At 41.3% G+C, this 22,354-nt stretch overlaps 1 protein-coding gene across 1 annotated transcript; it reads right to left on the bottom strand.

The window, feature by feature from the left end:
- Positions 1-2,156: 2,156 nt before the first annotated feature.
- On the bottom strand, positions 2,157-22,165 carry LOC107297764 (L-threonine ammonia-lyase-like). Its single transcript, XM_029286383.1, is given in 10 exon segments — positions 2,157-2,189; positions 2,191-2,308; positions 3,678-3,803; positions 5,307-5,376; positions 9,547-9,643; positions 10,784-10,949; positions 12,863-13,104; positions 14,050-14,166; positions 17,143-17,479; positions 22,065-22,165. Coding segments are annotated over 10 exon segments (1,407 nt in total).
- Between the last annotated feature and the right edge of the window lie 189 nt (positions 22,166-22,354).

Genomic DNA, 22,354 nt, shown 5'->3' with positions numbered 1-22,354 from the left:
TTTTACCTTTCCTGGTGTTCACTGTTGTCTATATTTTTTACCATGAATGCACCCAGGAATCAGTCATCGGTTTTTAGGATTGTTTTTAAGATGTAGGTATGTATATGTATACATGTATACTGTTTTACTAGAGTTTTACTAGGATTTATGGATAGCCAACTAGAAAAGATTCATGGGTGACTGGCTTTGTATGCAGCAAGGCTATTTTATGGTAATCATCTCTATAATAATCATCTATACTGTTGTTGTTGTTTTAACTATTCAGTTGTATCTGATTCTGGGCAACTTTATTGCCAAGTGCTCTCCGTCTTATATTAGATTATTGGTTTTGTTTGCAGCAAGGCTACTATATGCATAAAAAAATGGGGGGAAATACAGAAGAACCCACAATGGAGTAGACTGTAAAAATGGTAGAACTTGAAATGGCTAAATTGTCTTATCCGATTAGGAAAGGAACAATAACTATTTTTAATAGAAGATTAGAAAGCCTTTATGGACTCTTTTGCTGAAGCTGAGCAAAAACAAATGGATGGTTTCAAGGTTGACTGATTAAAAAGGGGACCAAGATATGCAATGTGGGAGGGTGAAGACGGTCCTTATTCTTTTGTTTGTTAACTGCTGCCCAAAACTTTAGAGATTTCTTTAAATATTTTTCCTTTCCCCTCCTCTTTTCCTCCTTTCCTCGACTTTTCCTTTCCCCTCTTTCCTTTTCCTTTCTCATTTTCCTTTCTGTTTTTCTTTCTCATGTTTGACGTTTCCATAGTTTTAATCTTACGGTTTTAATCTCTCAGTTAAAAATTACATATTAACAAGACACCTCCAATGCATCTTCAAGCCAAATACCATCTTTGGCGTTGTAAATTAAGAACATCTCCTAGAGCGAGCTTTCAGATTTATCATCTTGAATCCAAAGCTAAGTTGTTTCATTGTCTGTAAATTAAGAACATCTCCTAGAGCTTTCAGGTTTATTATCTTGAATTGAATTGCTAGAAATCCGACTCCTTGCATAGCTCAGAAGTATTATATGCAGAACTTGGCATGGGGCAGTTAAAATGGCATCTGACTGAGCTTTCTCCTCTCTTGCTTACCTCACTGGTGAATAAATCAACTCTCATGTATGGCTGTTCTTGTCTGATATCCAAGATTCTGGAACAAAGAGATTTTTATGTAAGGTTGTAGCTAGCTCAGTCTCACAGACATGAAGCAATAACGGAGTCTTTGGCAGAACTTCTGCAAACCAATCGAGGCCCGTTTGAATAAAGAACCATGGAAATTAAGAAAGTTTAAAGAAAGCCTAGCCCAAAACCCTTGAGTTGCACTGTTTCCATTGCTTAGAGAGTAGGATTATTTTGGTTCCCCTGTATTTTTCTTAAATGGAGATTTTAAAAAATAAATAAATATGAAGTTGCTATGTTGATAGGACACCTTAAACCTTTTAGGTTAGTGACTGGAAGCTACAGCAGAATAAAGGAAGTGACTTTTTCATCTTCAGATGCAAAATGTCCTTTCTGATGTCCTGGCAGAGAAGGTCTACTTTGGATCCATCGGTGAAAGAGGTCCGACTATTGGGATCCAGAAGAAGAGCTGTCTCTGCTGTAGCACTCATCCTATGGAACATCTAAGGTAAGGTCCACCTTCACCCTTCTATCCTTCCACAAGAACCTGAAGACCTGTGGGTTATATCTTGGGTTCAAATGGGGGAGTTCCACACTGGAGGTGGCTGCTGGATTGAGGGCAGATTCCACCTCCTTCCTTCCTCTCTGCTCTCCAACCGTCCCATCTTGTTGGTTATCATATTGGTGTGTTCTTATTTTATTGTCCTATGGTTTTACTTCTGTTTATATGCCTTTCGTTTTTCTTCCCTTTTTATTATTATAAGCCACCTACAGTAGCCCCATGGTAAGATAGATGGCAAATAAATTTAACAAATAAATACATTTTCATGGGCAAAGTAGTTGGCTTCCTACCACATCAAAATCTCCACTAACGATGACAAGTAATCAAGCCAACCTCGGGTCCTGGTGACTATCTGGGACAGTGATAACACTGAATATTCTTTTGTTTTATTCAACCTTTTCAACCTACTATCCAGGTTGGTGGATTATGGTCCCCATCAAAGTCAAACCACGGTTTAAACTACCTTGCTTCCTCGCGAGCTAAGGTCTCCAACAGCTTTGAAATCTCTCCTGGACAATCAGTGATGGTGACCATGAATTTACACACTCTTTTGTCCAAAGTAAGGGCGTGATCCATGCACTGCCTCATCTGAGGGAGTTCCATGTTTCCATTGCTGACGGCAACAGCCACTCTGAAACAAGGTGAGAAAACGAAATAAACCATTTCCCCCTCATAGCTTATTTGATAGATTTAATAGGATCAAGGATTAAAATATACCGTATGCTTCCCCTTTGGCTATCTGTAACCAAAGCCTTCTAGTAAATGCCTGTTTTACAAGCCTTCAATATTTGTACACTTTTGTCTCCATATCTACTCAGCTCCTTCCATTCTTCTACATTCTACACATATAATCATCCATTTATTGGATTATAATGCCGATGTCAAGTCTGCTAACATTGGATGTTCTTGCTTGCCATATGTGAAGAAGCAAACATGTTTTATTTAGCCTACATATCACTTCTAGAGTTAAAGCAGACGATACTAGCCTAGTATGTGGGAAAGTATGCCAGTTAATCATAACAATATCTCAGCATAGCACAGCCAAGGTCAGCTGTAACAGGAGAAATAGGGAGGGAGCAATTCACACTTCACACTAATTGGAGAATGTGATTGATGACTGTGGAGTGAAGGAGTGAGTTGTGCGTTGTTACGGGTGCTCAGGGGTGGGAGGTTTCAGTTTTTGGCTTAACCATGTCAGCCGAATGGGTAGCTGCCCTACCTACCAAGCACCTGATATGGTCCCCAGAGGATAACAAGGTTCTACGTTGACACAGTGAGTATCTCTGGAAGACGGGGATGTTAAAGGAACAGCTCCTTACAGTACTGGACCCCCACTTCCCAGGTCACACATCAGAAGCCATGAAGAAGTGGCTCCAATTCATCAACTACCCATCAAGTGGACAACTACAATGTCCTAAACTCAGACATTTAAGTTGGTTTCATTTTATGGAATTAAGAGAATCTGACAACATTAGCCTTCCAAACCCTCAACTAGCTTTCCTTCACCAGCTTTCAAAAGAAGCAGCAGCTTGAAGCAGGAGATTCGTTTAACAGAATGACAGAGTTGGAAGGATCTATGGAGGTCTTCTAGTCCAGCCCTCTGCATTTCTTTTGACTTGGAAATAAATGTCCCCTTTGCTTTCTGGATGTTGAGCTCAACAGCTGGAGACTAACAGAGACTAACGTGCCCAAGCAGTTTTTCTGGTGAGGATAAGAAAGTGCTTTTTCCTTGTTTGAGATATCTCGGTAATCTCTCAACCAAACCCCGATACTCTGCTAGGCTTCTGAGATCAGCCAAGATCAACTAGAAGTTGCCAACCAAACTGGAGGAAGATAATTCTCCATTGAGTCAAACTCAACTCTCTGGGGATATTTTTTTGCAATTCTGCAGTCTAGTGTACAACCTTGAAATTCCTTGGGTGGTCGTCCAGTCCAAGCACTAAGATATCCCCAGGTAATATCAATAATATACATAAACTGAGCTTTGGATAATTTTATACCTTTTGCCCTTTAACTCTGGCAGTTTCCCAGACACCAGAGCAGCCAGTGCAATTGCCCCTTCTATGTCGACAGCAACACGTTCGTACTCCAGCAACCTCAGCATAGAAATCAAGACATCCTCTTCTCTGAAGGAGGAGAACAGCAAAGTCAGACAGAGTCCTGCCGCCCCCGTGCGAATACGACACTTGGTTTCTCAATTATTCAAAAGCATCGCACTGAACAAGAGCAAGGCTCATCTTTGTCACGCCCAATACAGGTAAGTCTTCGACTTACAATGGGATAACCTGGAAATGCACGACGCTTCTCAACCTGATGTCTTGGAGCTGCAGTGGATTTTAATTCTAGTTAAAAAAAAATTAAGTGATTTGAATCACTTTAATGTCCTTCTTCTTAAAGCTCCGTGGTCTGAGCTGAAAGGGACGATATTCAGGTATAGCCTAGACAGCTGGCAACTAAATTACAAAGGAATCGCACTCACATCTGGGAAGGCAGTTCAGATCTGGAACCCAGATGTGGGCTATTCAAGTTTAAAGGGGCAAATTACACAATTAGGGTGCAACTATCCATGAATGGCACGTCCATCTTTAAAATACAAGGTTTTCCTGCAGAACTAGAAAAGAAAAACCAGAGACCTTGTGTTTAGTAGGAACTCAACTCTCAGAGGCACAGGGGAAAACTGCCAATGTTCTGTTCTCTGGAACCAACAAATCTGTTGCTTCTTCTCACTCCAGTATTTCTGGATATGAACCTACATTAGATTCTAAGGTGAGATATAGGAGTTCCATTTGAAGAAAGACTGTGTGGAGAACCAACTGTTGCGAGACATTGGACACTTTCCTTTCGAGTGCAAACCACAGAAAGGGCTGCTTACTTAGATGATTTCAGAACTAAATAATACTGGGGCAGCTTAAATGTTTTGCAGGGAACAAACCTACATCTCATTAATCATAGAGTTATAGGGCTGGAAGGGCCCTTGGAGGTCTTCTAGTCCAACCCCTTGCACGAGGCAGGAGTCCTTATAGCATCCTGGACAAATGGTTGTCCAATCTTTTCTTGAAAAACTTCCAGAGATGGAGCACACCCACAACTCCAGAAGGCAACCTGTTCCACTGATTGTTCTATCAAGGAAATTTCTCTTTTAGTTCCAGGTTGGAATTTTTTCTCTGAGCTGCTTCCACTCATTGCTTCTTGTCCTATCCTTAGGTGCTAAGGAGAATAAATAGACCCCCCCTTCCCTGCAATAGCCCTTCAAGTATTGGAAGATGGCTAGCAAGTCAAAGGCCAAAGAGAATTGAACATTGAGATCAGATTGGGGTTGATGGACTTGCTATGAACACGTTCTATTTTCTTTGAATCTATTTGTCTGTTTGTATTAGTTTTATATTTGGATATGGTCAAATGACTGCATCTGTAAGGTTTCCATTCTATGCTTTTCTGGATATGACTCAATTATATCCCAATTAGAATCTCCCTGCTCTCCATTTCCTCCTTTAAACACAGATCTGTTTTGTACCCAAGTCAGAAAACCAAATTTATGGGTTGGTTCTTAAGATCGCCCGGAAACACCCCAAAAAGGAACCACCACAAATGCTAATTTTTAATCAGAGTAAAGCATGGCCTTCACATACCTCACTGTTACAACTTTATCAACCCAGTTCCCTGTCAGTTGAAAAGAATTGGTGCCAAAACCACTCAATTCTGAAAAACGAAGCAACAAAAAAAGAGAGAGAGAGAGAGAGAAAAGGAATACATGAATAGTTTTACCCACTGGTTATAAAATAAATGCTAAATCAGCGTACAAGTTTTGACTGTTTTGCAGTCTAATGTTAGAATTTAGGCAAGGCTTCTTGTAATGTTCAGAAAAAAAATTCTTTCAAGTTGTCACTGGTTATTCTGAGATTAAGAACCTGTCAAAAGAGCAGCACAAAGCAGGGCACAGGATGGACAATCAAGGCAAAAAGATAACCAAAGGGGGTAAAAAGGTAGGAAAGCAACTGGGAATATGAAAGAAATTGAATACAACTATCTAGATTTAATCGTCAGAATTGCATTTGAAGCAACCATCAAAAGCAACTACTTTTAAGTCCGCGGCATCAAGTCTTAATGGAAAATATTCTGGCTGTGTTCTTCAGAGTCATGATATTTTTACAAGGGAATTTAATGTTTTTTTTTAAACTGTTTCCTTATTTGCACACAAGGAGAAGGATGAGGGGAAATAAAGAAACACTTGGGAGAGGAGACTAAGCCTTAGGAAGATAGATTGAAGGGGGGGGGAAGCAAGATTTTCCCTGCTGTGTGAAACACCCTCCCTTCAGAGACCAGAATGGACCCAACTCTGTTAGCCTTTTGTAAAAGCCCTAAAACCTGGTTTATGTTCCTAAGTCTGAGGTACTGAATGTGGCCAGGGCCTCCGTTTCCTGGCTATATTGCTAACAAGCCAAATATATCTTACTCTTGTGTATCTTGAATTGGCAGTTCGTAATCCTTTTACTGTTTTTGTTTTAAAAGGTTCTTTTATATATCTAAAATTTTTAATCCCAATATCTTTTTCTCCAATTGTTAAGCCACCCAGAATCATTAACTGGCCATAGAAAATGAACAAACAAACAGTTAAACCTTGTTTGAAGGAGATAGAATCCTTTTAAATCTTTGGTAGATTTAATCTTTTTTTGATATCACTAGTAAGTAGTATGTAAGTAGCCTACAATTGGATATTTTGTTGTTTCTGGCCATATGGCTGTAATAAACTTATTTGATTTGATATCACTGGCGGTTCTAGTGATAGCCCTGGAGTTTAAGATACGGGAAAGTAAATTTCAAGGGAATACTGGCAGAAAACTTCCTCACAGGAAAACCAATTGTTAGTACAATGAGTGTAGCTGGAAAGCTATCATTTGGGGGTAGCTAACAACTCTATTAATTCTGTAATAGAGCAGTGAACATTATACTACGCAATTCATTTTGCTAGTTGTTAGTACATTACTGTCTTTATTTGGTGCACTGTTTTTTGTTCTTTTTAATTTTGCTGGTCATTAACTGAATAAATATTATTGACTAATGTATCATTCTGGGGTAGTTTAATTAGATTCCTGCCCTGAGCAGAGGTAGAATTCCATGAGGTAAAACAGCTTTTACAAACCATCTTTTGGGGTTTGTCAGCTAGCTGTGGCCCAAGATAAGCCAATGAGAACTGCAGTTGCTAAAAATGCTACTACATCACAATGTTTAGAATTTCAATTGCCTGCTGCGCAGGATTAAATTTTTCCCAGTTTTCATCTTTGGCATGTTCCCCCGTTTAAAAGCAGTCTCAAACAGGGAACATTAAAACAGGGTAAAAAATAAATAAATGCTTTTTCCTTCCCCTCTAGTTTTTAATAGTTTTACTCCCAGCAGAGAAAAGACAGAAACAATCTACAATACAGGGGCTCTACTCAAGAGTCAGCCTGCTATAGAAATAAAATGCTGCATATAATATTGTAGTAAAAATGGTTGGTTTTTGCTCCTTTCTTGCAGTGAAACCCTCAGTAAATAGGTATTAAGTCACTAATAGTTCTTTAGCTATCTCACTGAATGAGCCTAAAGAGGTGCTTAAAATCAAATTATCACTTAAGCCAGAGATTTCTATGAGAAACGATCAGTTTCTGCAAGCTAAACCAGCATGGGGCTTGAAGGAAATGAATCATCCTTGTAGCCCTTTCCTGGTAGAACACCAAACATCTAAAAACGGAGGCGTTTCTCCTTTTCAAAAAAAGAGTTTACAACAGGAAATCTCCACCCTCTACAACTCAACGTAAGATTTCCTACAGAGCCTCGCCAAACTTTCTACGTTGTGCTTTTTGCAGCTCAAACGAGTAGCTGGCATAGAAAAATCACCCCTCTGCCCATTTTAAACAAAACTTCACGGTTTCTGCAATTTAAGCAAGCAGTTGTGTCTGAAAAATCCCATTTTTCTGCCCCTCCACTCCCAAAAAACCCCCCAGCATTTTAGCAGACAGGACCAGTTTTTTCCAACCCACAAGCAACGCCCTGGAATGCTCCTCATCTCGCAGGCTCAAAATTTATACTTTTCTGAAAACGCCTCTCCTCTTTGCGGGCCAACCAACGGAGAGCTGGGGCGGTGCTCCATCCTAAGGATTTACAGCTGGAGAAATTTGACCTCTCTCAGATGCTGCATTCCGTGTGCCCTTTAAGCTGATTTGTTTGGAAGGCTGAGTAAAGGGAGAGTATATTCAGAGTAAGCGACTCTCTCCTTTTTGAGGGCAAAGGACTGGAAGATGAAATCCTGAAGGGCAATCTCCACAATTTCTTTTCCCTTCCACCAGTGTAAATGCCCCCAAATTGCTGCTTCTTCTTCTTCTTTTTATTATTAACAAAACTTCATGAAAACTGGCCGTTGGTGACTTTTCCAGTTGTTGCTAGAAAACTAGGAGTGGCCCTTAAAAACCCTTCTGTCTCCAAAAGACTAATTTGAAAGTTATACTCTGCCCTGTGCCATGGTACTTATTTATACATCTTTCTGTTAGTTATCCTAGATGTTTTTTAAAAATGTTGCCAAACAAGCAGGGTTTGTTTTCAAGAAGACTGCTGCCTGATTTTCCTACTGAAAAACATTGTGCAGCTTAAAAAATACCCACTGTTTTTCTTTAATTGCTATCAGAAAGAAAGAAAGAAAGAAAGAGTAGAGAACATAAAGGAGAGAAAAGAGGAAGGGAGGGAGGGAGGGAGGAAAGAAAGAAAAAGAAAAAGAAAGAAAGAAAGAGAAAGAAAAAAGAACAAAAGAGAAAGAAAGAGAAAGAAAAAGAAAGAAAGAAAGAAAGAAAGAAAGAAAGAAAAAGAAAGAAAGAAAGGAGATAGAGAAAAGAGGAAGGAAAGGAGGGAGGGAGGAAAGAAAGAAAGAAAGAAAAAGAAAAAGAAAGAAAGAAAGAGAAAGAACAAAAGAGAAAGAGAAAGAAAAAGAAAGAAAGAAAGAAAGAAAGAAAGAAAGAGAAAGAAAGAAAGAAAGAAAGAAAGGTAGAGAACAAGAAAGGAGATAGAGAAAAAAGAGGAAAGAAGGAAGGAAGGAAGGAAGGAAGGAAGGAAGGAGAAAAAAGAGAAAAAGAAAGAAAGAAAAAGAAAAGATTTCTTCCTAATAATAAAGGGTAAATGGTGTTGGTTATTCAGAAAGACTAATTGCCATTTAATATGAATATAAATTTATCTATGATCTAATGTCAGTTTTTTTGTATGCCTAGAGATGCCGTCAAGGGCATCTTTCAAAGAAAGGAAAACTGTAGCTCAATTGAGCAATAATAGTTCATCTTGTTGTCAGATTTCAACTCTGGGAGACTCGAGTCAGAATTACTCCAAATATTAGGTATACACAGAATTCTCAAACCTGTTCTTTTTATAACCATGGGGTGAGCAAAAGAATGGCCAGTGACAAGCTGAAATAAAGCAACTCTGATTGATGGCCTTGCCTACCGTCTTAGCATAAAATGGCCTCATTCATGACTTGGAATGACATAACGGAAGTTAAGCTGCCTTTAGGTTTTTTCTGCACAGCTGGATGGGCTTCACTCCTCCATCCTTCAGTTGGCAGAAACCTCCACCATCTTGAAATCTGCTTTCCTAGTTGCCAATTTGCTCTCCAGTGTCAATTGCCTCGCTTCCCAGTGACTCCAGTCCCCTAACAAACTTGACAGACCTTCGGGCTGGCCTTGGAGAGGGCTGGAAGAATAGGAAGATATCTCCAGGAATACCTCTGAGCCTGTCTCACTCATGGACTACTAGGGAGTAGGAGGAAGACACAGTTGTATGGACACAAAAGAGGTTCCCGGGAATATCTGCACAATAGTTACAGTCGAGAGAGAAAAGGCCCAAATCTTTTACCTCTGTAAAATTGAGGGTGGCTGTAGGTGTGATCTTGAATCGGTTGTCCTGTCTTTAATGACTGCTGATCTACAGGGATGTTCTCCAGTTCTACACCCTGAGGAACAGGAAGCAAATAAGAACAGGGTTTCAGTTGAGCGCACACCTATTGCACCTCCGTATCTTTTACAGTTCCACAGATTTCCAAAGAGTTTATATTAAGAATACCCTTTCGTTTCCCCATCTGGGCTCTTTCGTTCTCCTGCGGAAACTTTAGACTCGGCATTATTAGGATGAAATTAAAATGTATCCCAAAACATAACAAACACCTTCCTGCTGCTACACACTGGAAGGAACAGCCCTCATCTAGTGTCGGTCTATATTTCTGGAAAGGAGAATACTGTACACTTATGGTATGAGGTCATTCCCCACCCTCCAGTCAGAGCTGAAGAAGCTTCTTGGATGAGAAGCGAAGCGTCTTCAGAGAAAAACAAGGAAGTCCAGTTGCCTGCTGAAAAAGCACTTTTGGGATAACCATGACCTGGAGGACTGAGAATCACCATAGACATATGAAGTAGAGCTTCATACCATCTGAGTTGGTTCCCCAGCACTCTAAACCACCAAGAGAGAGCAATCACCAACAGTCATAACTAACCAAACTTGGCATGTTTGCAAATGCATTTGCTAGAACTTGGAGAGTCAATGTGGTTTTATGGTTAGGGTGCTAGACCAGGGGTAGGCAACCTTGGCTCTTTTTATGACTGGTGGACTTCAACTCCCAGAATTCCTGAGCCAGCACGTCTCAGCTTGGAAACCTCTCCCTTTCCCCTCAGCATGACTGGCTCAGGAATTCTGGGAGTTGAAGTCCACCAGTCACAAAAGAGCCAAGGTGGCCTACCCCTGTGCTGGACCAATGGCGGAGAGATCAAAATTCAGCATTGCAACTGTGGCTTTGCAGGATCAAAATATCAAAATACTTCTAGAGGACATCTACTTTGAAGAAGGTGACTTAAGAAATTCCTGTGCTCAAAAACTGGGCAAATTGTACTGGCAGTTCCGCTTCCTTGTTTTAATCTTGTGTTCACTAGTCCATATGACAAGGAGGCGAAGGGAAGGAAAGTGGTCTCTATTTTCTGTTATCCTACTGAGATTCCGTATCTTTCTGTTCCTTGGCTCTTGGTGGATTAACCAGGTCTGAAGCTGAAGCAAAGGCTTCCAGATGCACACCCAAAGAAAGCAAAGTTGTACGGAGGCTTACCACCACAAAGATATGTTGGTTCAAATGCTTCAAGGCCGCAGAGGTGCTGGCCAGCAATCCACTGGGAATCCCTGCTGGCAATATCATTGCATCCAGTTTGGGCACCTGTTCGTAGATCTCCATACCCATGGTCCCCAGCCCTGATAGGTAGATAGCACTATCATCTCTGCAGACACAAGCAGGAAAAAAAAAAAAAGAATGGCTGCTTAACAAAGAGCAATAGTGTATGATCTACCTTCCTTGGGTTCCCTCAACCCACCTCCTTATGCCTTTCTTCTTCTTTTGACTCTCTCTGTACAGGTGACAAGAGCAATGTGGTATGTCTCATCAAAACCTGGTTGGGTCCAGGTGCAGAGGGTTCTCCACTTGGAAAGGTTCAATATAAAATGAGGGCAAACTCTACTCCCTACTAGCGCTGATGATGTTACCTTGTTTGGTAATGAAACGTCTGCAAGGAAGAGAGCACCAAGGACCCCACGGTTCAACCTTGAGCTATAAATATTCCCTTCTATCAAAAGAGCTATTTTTCCTTCTCCTATATCAGTGATGGCAAAGCTTTTAGAGACCGAGTGCTCAAACTGCAACCCAAAACCCACTTATGTATCGCCGGGTGCCGGGTGGGTGTGGACCACTCGGCGGGTGCAGCTACAGTGGGCTTGGCAGACTGGGTGGGCGTGGCCACTGGATGGGTGTGGCTGCAGTAGTCATGGCAGATTGGGTGGGCATGGCCAGGGTGGGCGTGGCCACCTTGATGTTGCTTATGGGGAGGGACACCTGTGGGAGCCGGGCAGGGTTGGGGGAGATCCAGGGGGTCTCTGACAGGTGGGATGGTGGGCTCCCCAATGGTGGCTCCAGGCTGGCTGGCCTTAGGCCAGTGATGGTGAACTTTTAGAGACCACGTGTGCTGGAGCGATGGTGCGTGCCCAGAGAGAGGGCTCCGCATGCCACCTCTGGCATGCGTGCCATAGGTTCGCCACCACTGTCATATATGTTGAAACAGCTTGGCTGTTTCAGGACACCAAGCTCCCCTTAAAGTTTTTACTCTCATCACTCCTCCGAGCTCTGTAGTCTGAGGAACGGTTCCATTTGATTTGTTGTTTTTAACCATTCTTGGCGATTTGATAGGCAAGTGCTCTCCATGCTACCTGGTCAAGCACAGCTTCGTTCAATTATTGCATGTTCAACTTTGCATCAGCTTTGATGTTATCAAGCCAGCGTGCTCTTCGCTGGCCCTTTCTCCTTGCTCCATCAACCATTCCTAGCATCTTAGACTTCTCCATTGAATTTGCACCCATGATACGGCCAAAAGAAAGCAGAGGTAGGCTTATGACTTTAGCTCCTATTGATGTGTCTGCTTTTATACGATTTAACACATCTCTGATACTTACTCTGGCTGTCCATGGTAAATGCAATAATTTATGCCACCGCCATAGTTTAAAGGCATCGATCTTTCTTTGATCAGCCATTCTAAGTGTCCAACTCTCAGACCCATACATCACGATAGAGAAGACTATTGCTTTAACTAGCCTGCCTTTTGTAGTTATATCAATGTCTCTGCTTTTTCCAGATCTTATTCATGCTAACTACCGTGGGGCAGCCTAACGTTATCCTGTGTTTGATTTCTGGAATAGAGTCACCTGCGTGGTGCAAATGGGTACAATACAGTCCTTTCAGCAGTTCCAAGAAGGCTTCACACCCATTTGCACCGCTCAGGTGACTCTGAAGACACAGGTCAACCTCCAAGTGGCCTCAACGACCCTCTAAAAGAAGGCAAATGACCAGCTGTCTACAAGGAGTATAAATCCTTCCATTCCCCACCGTCCAGTCAGAGCTGAAGAAGCTTCTTGGATGAGAAGCGAAACATCTTCAAGGAAAAACAAGAAAGTCCAGCTGCCTCTTGGGAAAAAAAGCACCCTATTCAAGTCCTGACCAGTTGGCAACCATGTTTAGTTTCTGGGCCCCAAATCAGCTAGATACTGCCACCTGCAGGTAAGGATGAAAACAGCTACTCAGACTCTTCTGCTGTGCTCATTTCAAGTGTGGGTTTTGCAAACACCGTTCTGCAAGCGAACAACTTACTCTTCGAGGTATAGGTAGCTGTTTTCTTGGGCAAGTCTCCTGGCGTGCAACTGAGAGTCTCTGACAGTAGAGCCGTAGGAGATGACCATGGCACCGTACTCACGACACGTCTTCACTCTGGTTGGCGGGCTGCAAGCAGACATGATGACGAAGACAGGAATGTGGAGTTCCGAGGCGTGATACGCGACAGCCATGGAGAAGTTGCAGTCCGAGGCCACAATCACACCGTTTCTTTGCTGGTCCTGGGGAACGTGAACCCACAAATGTTCAGGACATTGGTTAGGAGCTGGGTACAAGCCTCCCCGATCACGTGAATAGAATGACAAGAGTTGGAAGGGACCTCGGAGGTCTTCTAGTCCAACCCCCTGCTCAAGTAGGAGACGCTCTACCATTCCAGACAAATGACTTTCCAATCTCTTCTCAAAAGCCCCCAGGGATGGAGTACCCACAGCTTCTGAAGGCAAAAGCTGTTCCACTGATTAATAGTTCTCACTCTCAAGAAATCCCTCCTTAGTTCCTGAAACCTAGAAAGTAATATAAATGATGAAGCAGGGACACTAAAAATAGGGGAACAGACTACTTATAAGCTTGAGCAGGGGGTTGGACTAGAAGACCTCCAAGGTCCCGTCTCACTCTTCTGTTATTCTGGTTTTGGGTTCAGTAATAATATATAAGAAAGCACGTTAAGCATGTAAAGCTACTCTTTCAGATGCTGTCCTCCGAAGAGCTTATAAGCAGTCTGTTCCCTTATTTTTTTAGTGTTCCTGCTTCATCATTCATATTGCTTTCTGGGTTTCAGGTCTTCCAAGGGGAATGGTGCCTTGACAACTTTCAGCTCCCCCTCAAAGGAACCACTAGGATTTTGTTCCATGCACCAGGTAAATGAATACAACACAGAATTCATATTTCACTCAATGCAAAGGTTTTATAGAACGCGCAAGGTCAAAAACATGTCAAGTGTCCGTTAATTTACGGAAACCCAGCTTCCTATTCCAGTTTAACAGCAACACTTATTACAGCAATTTTTTTCTGGGAGAAAAATTTCTCTCCTTGGGAAATGTCGCAAAAAGAACTTGGAAGTATATTATCTTTCAGACTAGCTTAGCTCACTTCTCACAGTCCTTTCAAAATTTAGCAAGGCATTGATTCACTCCGGTGCTCGTGTTTCACTTTTCTGATTTTCCTACCTCTCTTAAGGACATCAGGAGGTGAAGCACGCCTCGCTCCTTCGCAGTTCCTGTGTACTGAAGGAGCTCTTTCTTTAGATATATGTCCATTCCATATTGCTTTGAAAGCCTAGAATACTGAAAACAACGGGACACGATTGAGTAACTCCGTTTACTTTTGCAAACATGCAGCCTTACAAATTTATTCAGTCTATTTGCCAATCTTGCTGCAAAACTCTTAGCATCTTGATTAATAAGGGATATTGGTCTATATGATCCTGGGGGTTGATTTAAAAAAAGGGACGATTAAAGTAAATAATTATAAGGAGGATTTTATAAAAACGGTGTTGGTGGAAGGCAAAGGGAATAAGATAAGGTAAGGTAAGGTAAGGTAAGGTAAGATAAGATAAGATAAGATAAGGTAAGGTAAGGTAAGGTAAGGTAAGGTAAGGTAAGATAAGATAAGATAAGATAAGATAAGATAAGATAACCTTTATTGTCATTTTTATACTGTGGGCACAATGGCACACATCAAAAATGAAATTTAGTTGCCCACTCTCAAAGTGAAACACATCCATGACACACACCTAAGCATACTATGAACAACATATGTATAGACCCACATCCCTACATATACGTAGCAAATAAATATTAAATATTGTCCATCTTGAATATATAACAGAAGGAGGAAGCTTGAGAGTTCACAAGGTTAATGCTGTATGGAATGAAACTCTGGCTGAATGTGTTGTTTTGGAGGGGATAAGGGCACAATTGAAATATATTGTATATTGTTAGTTCTTATATAAGAAATATAGGTAATAAAAATGGTCCCCAGGGGGGTGGGTGCACTGTAATATTTGTATTTTTGATACTGTTTTTTATTTAGACTTATATGCATGATGTTTGTATTATTTGTATTTGAATAAAATTAATTTAAAAAAGCAAACATACAGACTTACGACAGTTTATTTAGTGATTCACTTAACAACTGTGACCTGAAAGGTCGTAAACTGGAGCAAAACTTAACAACTCACAGTAAAGGAAATTGCACGGAAGCGTGGATTAATTTATTTCTGGTCTACACCAGTTTTGCTACTAAATTAATGGCCGTCTGGCTTTTGCACGGATTTGTCTTGCTTTTAGTGAAATACTGTGTGCATTATTTCAGAATGTCTTATTTTTGAGTTTATTCTCCCTTAAGCTTCCTTCTGATTTGATTTACCTTAATTAGTTGTTAGAACTGTACCCCAGCTTTCAGAGAAATGTCAAAACAATAAGAGTGGTGGCTATAATGTTCTGTGTCGATCCACAAAGTAGAATTGAAGTCATTCCACTTAACGCTGCGAACTGCAAAATCTTGGAGGACTGCTGGCAGATGTGATTTGTCATTGAAAAGTTCCCTCCATCGATCACCCAGCGGCAATTTTTATTTGCTCTGAGCAATCACACTTGATGCTAACAAGCACAGTTCAGAAAGGGCCATAGATTAACAATCACAAACAAAGCCTTATGGGTGATAAAGAGATCTGCCGTGGACAGATGTTCTGTTGTAAGGGATTGATGTCATGTTGTTCGTAGATTATTTATTTGGATGATAAGGGGCTGGTTCTAGCTTATCTGGGTTTGCTTGCTTCCTGTGAGATGGGAAAGATCATTGGGAAGGCGGTGATTGTTCAAATGACTTTGGGTTATTAAGTTGATAAGGCAATGAATAGCTCGCGTTTGTCAACGTGGTGGTTGATTACTATGGGGAACATGTTATGCATTGAATGTCTGTGGAATGTCTCCACAGACATTTAGCCATGCACTTTGGGGTGAACACCCTTCAGAGGGTGCAGGAATATGAACAGATTTCCAGAAAACTTTGCAGACTACAGGAACAGGGCAAAAACATCCTGCATCCAAGAAAGCTCCACACCTATTTGCACCACTCAGATGACCTTGAGGACACAGATAAATTTCCAAGTGGCCTCAATGACTCTCTAAAAGAAGGCAAATGACCAGCTGGCCACAAGGAATATATATCCTTCCATTCCCCACCATTCAGTCAGAGCTGAAGAAGCTTCTTGAATGAGAAGCGAAACATCTTCAAAGAAAAACAAGAAAGTCCAGTTGCCACCTGAAAAAAGCACCTTTGGGACTTATCCAGTGGTGGGATTCAAATATGTGAACAACCAGTTCTCTGTGTGGATGCCGCTTCTGGAAGTCCATTCTGGGCCTGGGTAAGAAATAAATAGCTACCAGTTCTGCCGAAGTGGTGCAAACTGGCTGAATCCCATCACTGGACTGATCTCAGAGGGTTTGTGTGTCTTCTAAGCAAGGTTAAGCATTAGTTCTGCCCTACCTATCTCATCTGACCAATGGACAAGACTAGACATGTGTCAATTGGCTGGATGGTTGTTCACATATTTGAATCCCACCACTGGATAAGTCCCAAAGGTGCTTTTTTCAAGAGGCAACTGGACTTTCTTGTTTTTCTTTTGAAGACGTTTCGCTTCTCATCCCAGAAGCTTCTTCAGCTCTGACTGGATGGTGGGAAATGGAAGGATTTATACTCCTTGCAGACGGCTGGCGATTCGCCTTCTTTTAGAGAGTCGTTGATGCCCCTGGAGGCTTATCAGTGTCATCAAAGTCCACATTTTGGACAAGAAGACCGCTGGTTTGAAAGAGGGGTCAAAGAGGCCATCTATATCCAAACTGAACAGCCCTCTCTCAACAGAGGAGGGAGTATACTACACCTCCTATCTCCAGTCCACAACACAGTCTTTTCAACACTTCCAAAAAGGCTCCACACCCATTTGCACCACTCAGATGACCCTGAGGACACAGGTAAACCTCCAAGTGGCCTAAATGTCTCCCTACAAGAAGGCAAATGACCAGCTGTCTGCAAAGAGTATAAATCCTTCCATTTCCCACCATCCAGTCAGAGCTGAAGAAGCTTCTTGGATGAGAAGCAAAATGTCTTCACAGAAAAACAAGAAAGTCCCGTTGCCTCCTAAAAAAAGCATCTTTGGGACAGCTTCCTCACCCTATGTATTGAAAGGAATGTGTAATTCTGATTTCTAACATGGTTTGGAAGTTCACTGGCATTGAAAAAACAATCAAGAGCGATACCGTGCACGGGGTTTTCAGGACTCCATGCTGGATCTTGAGCGCCGCAGCGTTGATTTCTTGGATTTTTTTGCAGGTGGTATAAACCGGTTTGCTAACAGCCACTTCCGGGCAGGTGGCAGAATCATTCAGCTTTCCCTCCTCCTGGCTAACAATCTTCATTTCCCATGTCTTCACTCCCCCGTTTAATTCCTCTTCCTCTCCAAAATCTTTCAGCCTCTCCGGGTGGATGGACGATAGCCTTTGCTCAGCGCGGCTGCTTCTTCTTTGCCGATCCTTATGCGAAGGAAATTCAGAGCTGGTGGATGCCGCTAGCTTTTTGGGTTTGCTTTCACCACTCCTAAAAGGAAGAGGGAATGAAATGGGTTATGAACGGTTCATCCTGTTGAACATCAACCGTGGGAGATCTGAGGACATTCTCCACTTAGGGCCTAGATCAGTGGTGGCGAACCTATGGCACGCGTGCCAGAGGCGGCACTCAGAGCCCTCTCTGTGGGCACACGTGCTGTCGCCCGAGCCCCGCCTCCCCCCGTGGCCCCCTCCTCACCAGCAGACCCCCTGGAGGAGAATCACCCCTAGGCGCGGCCTGTGTGGAGCAGCGCAGCCTAGGACATGGCAGCCGGACAGCGGGGACAAGACTCCGCCCTTGTGCCCCATCGCGCGCAGATGATGCTGCAGGGTGTGGGCAGAGGGTGTGGCTGCCGTGGTGCTGCTGGGCTGCCTGGGCAATCTGCGGCGGGCCAGGGAGGTAGTGGGTGGCCAGGCGGGTAGAGCGAGCGGGTAGGGGGTGGGACAGGGGCGGGGCAGAGTGGTGGCAGGGCAGGGTGCTGGCAGGGCGGTTTTTGGGTACTCGGTCTCTAAAAGGTTCACCATCATTGGCCTAGATTCTCACTCATATTCTTCATCATTTCATTCATCACCATGCACACACATATACATGCTGGAAGGGTTAGGGTTAGGGGTGGACATTGTGAGCATTCTATGAGAAAATTAGGAAAATCAGGTGCCCCAGCTGTAGAGATGGAAAGGCCTGGAAAAAAAACCTGGAATTTTTTCCCCCCAAACAGCTTTGGAAAAAAACAACCCTGTTTTCCCCCCCAATTTTTTTGGGTTTCCCCCACCCCCCAGGCCTTTCATCTCTACTTAGCTATAAATCAGGGGTCTTCAAACTTAGCCCTTTTATGACTGGTGGACTTCAACTTCCAGAATTCCTCAGCTATGCTGAGTCCACAAGTCTTAAAGCTGCCAAGTTTGAAGATCCCTGTCATAGAAGGTTCCTAAACAAGAATACAGAAATGTCTAACCTTGCTTGTCTGAGATGGTATAGGTTCTCCTGCTTGAGCAGGGGGTTGGACTAGAAGACCTCCATGGTCCCTTCCAGCTCTATTCTTATCCAAGTACAAACCAGGTTCAGCCTTGGCCATCCAAGTACTGTAGGTTCCAGACCAGGGGTCTTCAAACTTGGCCCTTTTATGACTTGTGGACTTCAGCTCCCAGAATTCCTCAGCCAGCATGCCTGGCTGAGGAATTCTGGGAGCTGAAGTCCACAAGTCATAAAAGGACCAAGTTTGAAGACCCCTGTTCCAGACTGTCATATACACTGCTCATATTTGTCTATTGATGGCTGAACTGTATTAATATATTTAATATGGGTTCAGAATCCTGCATTCTTCAACAAAGGCTAACAGTGGGGTCCAGTGTGTGTGTGTTTTTAAAACATATTCAACAGCTCATTTGCAAGTAATTGCAAAATCACAATTCTAGTTAGTTTCTACATGCATATTTTTTTAAATGTCATATGGAATTTTTTTTTAAAAAAAATTGTTTTACAGTTAAACGTTTTACAAAGACATGTACACACACACACAAATACACACAGGTGCATGTTTGCATTCTTAATTTTAGTCGGTTTAACAAGACAAGTCATGGGATTTTAAAAACCTACTTTTTTGCAAATAACATCTTTCCAGAGCTAGGGACAGAAACAGAGAAAAACCGTTGATATGTTTACATAAAAAGAATAACCACAAAAAAAAGAAGTAGAAGTAGAAGTAGAAGTAGAAGTAGAAGAAGTAGAAGAAGAAGAAGAAGAAGAAGAAGAAGAAGAAGAAGAAGAAGAAGAAGAAGAAGAAGAAGAAGAAGAAGAAGAAGAAGAAGAAGAAGAAGAAGAAGAAGAAGAAGAAGAAGAAGAAGAAGAAGAAGAAGAAGAAGAAGAAGAAGAAGAAGAAGAAGAAGAAGAAGAAGAAGAAGAAGAAGAAGAAGAAGACGACAAACGGCAAAAACAAAACTGAATCATCTTCTCCTGGTATAAATCTAACAAAATCTAAAGATTGCGTGAAAACATCTTTGTGTGAGTATCCTTTCATTGCCAAGGGATCACTGCTTTGTTTGCTTATTCCTTATAATAAACAGGAAATGTTTTTTAAAAGCCAAGTACAGTCCTTACACAGTATTTAATATTAAATATTTAAATCAAGCAGTGATTCCTCAGAAGTGTTTCATATGTGGTTTCTCCCCAAATCCTGATAAATTTCTGGATTGGATAAAAGCTCCTATCTATACGAGTATCCTGGTTGATGTTGTATTGCTGAACGGCTGTTCTACACGTAATCAAATTGTAAAAGTTGGGTGCACATATTATAAACATACTCCGTTTAGACAGGATCTGGTATGTAATTTGGCATGTGACATCTGTCATTATAATAGATGGATGGATGATTAATTGCCTTTGCGGGGAAAAAATTATACCATTATCTACCTTTTCTTTCTATAGTCAAATAATGGTAAAAGCTGTTTGTTTTTTTTAAAAAAAAATGTCAGTCCTTTGATGATGAAGAAATCTTAGGGCAATTAATAAATTATTTCTTTATCTTATCTTACTACTTTTGCTAATGCTTTTCGGAACTTCTCTGGCTTTAAACAAAGCATACTTCTTTGCTGGTTCAGCTCTTTTTATTGCTTTCAGTGTTGATATTTTACAAATATTTATCTCTCTCTCTCTTAATGTATGCAATTAGGTCATAATTATTCCTATTTCGTGTAAGCTGCTATGGGAATGTAATGCTTGCTGCTGTTTAAAAATTATTTTCTTAATGACTGACTCTGATTGTAGTTACGTTTTAAAGTGTGGTGTTATTTTACAATGTTAGCAAAACTTGCTTTGCTAGATGCTAGGAGGCATAAATGCCTTTTATAACGTGAGGAAGGATTAGAATTAGTCAGTCTGTAAGTTGTCAGCAAGCTCCCCCTACTGAGTATAACTTATTTATGATTTCTATTATAGGAACATAAACAGGATCGGCTCCTACAGCTTTGGGGCTATCATACAATTAGCTTTGAAATCAGTCCATAATCAGCCGTCCGAATAAGCCACATCTTATGAGGTTCATACAGAACACAAAGGAATTCAGATAAAACATGCAGCCCATAATATGGCTTCTTGATTTCAGTTCACCTTTGCAGCAAGAAGTTAGAAGATAAAAACCATAGAAACACAAGAAAGTCCAGTTGCCTCCTGAGTAAAAAAGCACCTTTGGGACATAGAAACTAAGAGGAAAATGACATAATAATAATAATCTACAGTGTTAAAGAAACAACAAATCTAATTACTGGGAAAGCGCAATGTATCTAACAAGGTCTTTGGAAAGAAAGAAAGAAAGAAAGAAAGAAAGGAAGGAAGGAAGGAAGGAAGGAAGGAAGGAAGGAAGGAAGGAAGGAAAGAAAGAGAAAAAAGAAAAAGAGAGAAAGAAAGAAAAAAGAAAAACAAAGAAACAGAAAGAAAGAAAGAATGAAAGAAAGAAAGAAAGAAAAAGAGAGAGAAAGAAAAAAGAGAAAAAGGGAAAGAAAGAAAGGAAGGAAGGAAGAAAGGAAAGAAAGAAAGAAAGAAAGAAAGAAAGAAAGAAAGAGAAAAAGAAAGAAAAAGAGAAACAAAGAAAAACGAAAGAAAGAGAAGGAAAGAAGGAAAAAGAGAGAAAGAAAAAAGAAAGGGAAACAAAGGAAGGAAGGAAGGAAGGAAGAAAGAAAGGAAGGAAGGAAGGAAGGAAGGAAGGAAGGAAGGAAAGAAAGAGAAAAAAGAAAAAGAGAGAAAGAAAGAAAAAAGAGAAACAAAGAAACAGAAAGAAAGAAAGAATGAAAGAAAGAAAGAAAGAAAAAGAGAGAGAGAAAGAAAAAAGAGAAAAAGGGAAAGAAAGAAAGAAAGGAAGGAAGAAAGGAAAGAAAGAAAGAAAGAAAGAAAGAAAGAGAAAAAGAAAGAAAAAGAGAAACAAAGAAAAACGAAAGAAAGAGAAGGAAAGAAGGAAAAAGAGAGAAAGAAAAAAGAAAGGGAAACAAAGGAAGGAAGGAAGGAAGGAAGGAAGAAAGAAAGGAAGAAAGAAAGAAAGAAAGAAAGAAAGAAAGAAAGAAAGAAAGAAAGGAGAGAAACTGAAAGTAAGAAAAGAGACAGACAAAAAGAAAGGAGAAAGAGAAAAAGAAAGGAGGTAGAGAAAAAGAAAGAAAAGAGATAAGAAAGAAAGAAGAAGGAAGGAAGGAAGGAAGGAAGGAAGGAAGGAAAGAAGGAAGGAAGGAAGGAAGGAAGGAAGGAAGGAAGGAAGGAAGGAAGGAAGGAAGGAAGGAAGGAAGGAAGGAAGGAAGGAAGCTTTTATCCATTCTTTGCAATATTCATCCTATCTACAATTTCACCGAAATGAGAGGAAAAAGAGATAGTCCATCATATTGTCATGATTACCTATAAAGTACAGCAATGAAATAAAGGAAGAAGCGAACTAGCATTCCAACTACTGCATTATAAGAAGGCAGGTGGGGTCCACGGGAGGGAAGGGCCACGGATTTGGCCGCAGGTACAAAGGTGGGATTGTCCATCCTTTTTTAAAGGGGGGAAAAAAAAAGCAACAGGCTACGTTCTACATCACAGGGCAACTGAGTCCAACCTTTGCCAGAACGGATCGTATTCTCGTTCTTCTTCGCTCTCTTCCCTGGATAATCCATTTTTTAAACCCGTGGAGTAGAACAGCTGGGCGGCGAAATTCATCGCAACCTCTCGGTGGTCCCTGAAACGGGAAGATTCCCCCCCAGCGACGAATTAAAAAGAAAAAAAGTTGATCTTCAGAAGATGGCCAGATGGGCTGCAAAAGGACCCACAGATGGTGTGGGTCTAGAGTCCAGCTACACACTGCCCTCTGATGTGACAGGGGACAAAGAAACGACTTTGAAGATGGGC

This window comes from Protobothrops mucrosquamatus, unplaced genomic scaffold (assembly GCF_001527695.2).
Source record: "Protobothrops mucrosquamatus isolate PMUCROS unplaced genomic scaffold, P.Mucros_1.0 scaffold3515, whole genome shotgun sequence".
Lineage (NCBI taxonomy): Eukaryota > Metazoa > Chordata > Lepidosauria > Squamata > Viperidae > Protobothrops > Protobothrops mucrosquamatus.
This window is presented reverse-complemented; position numbering and strand designations above follow the sequence as displayed.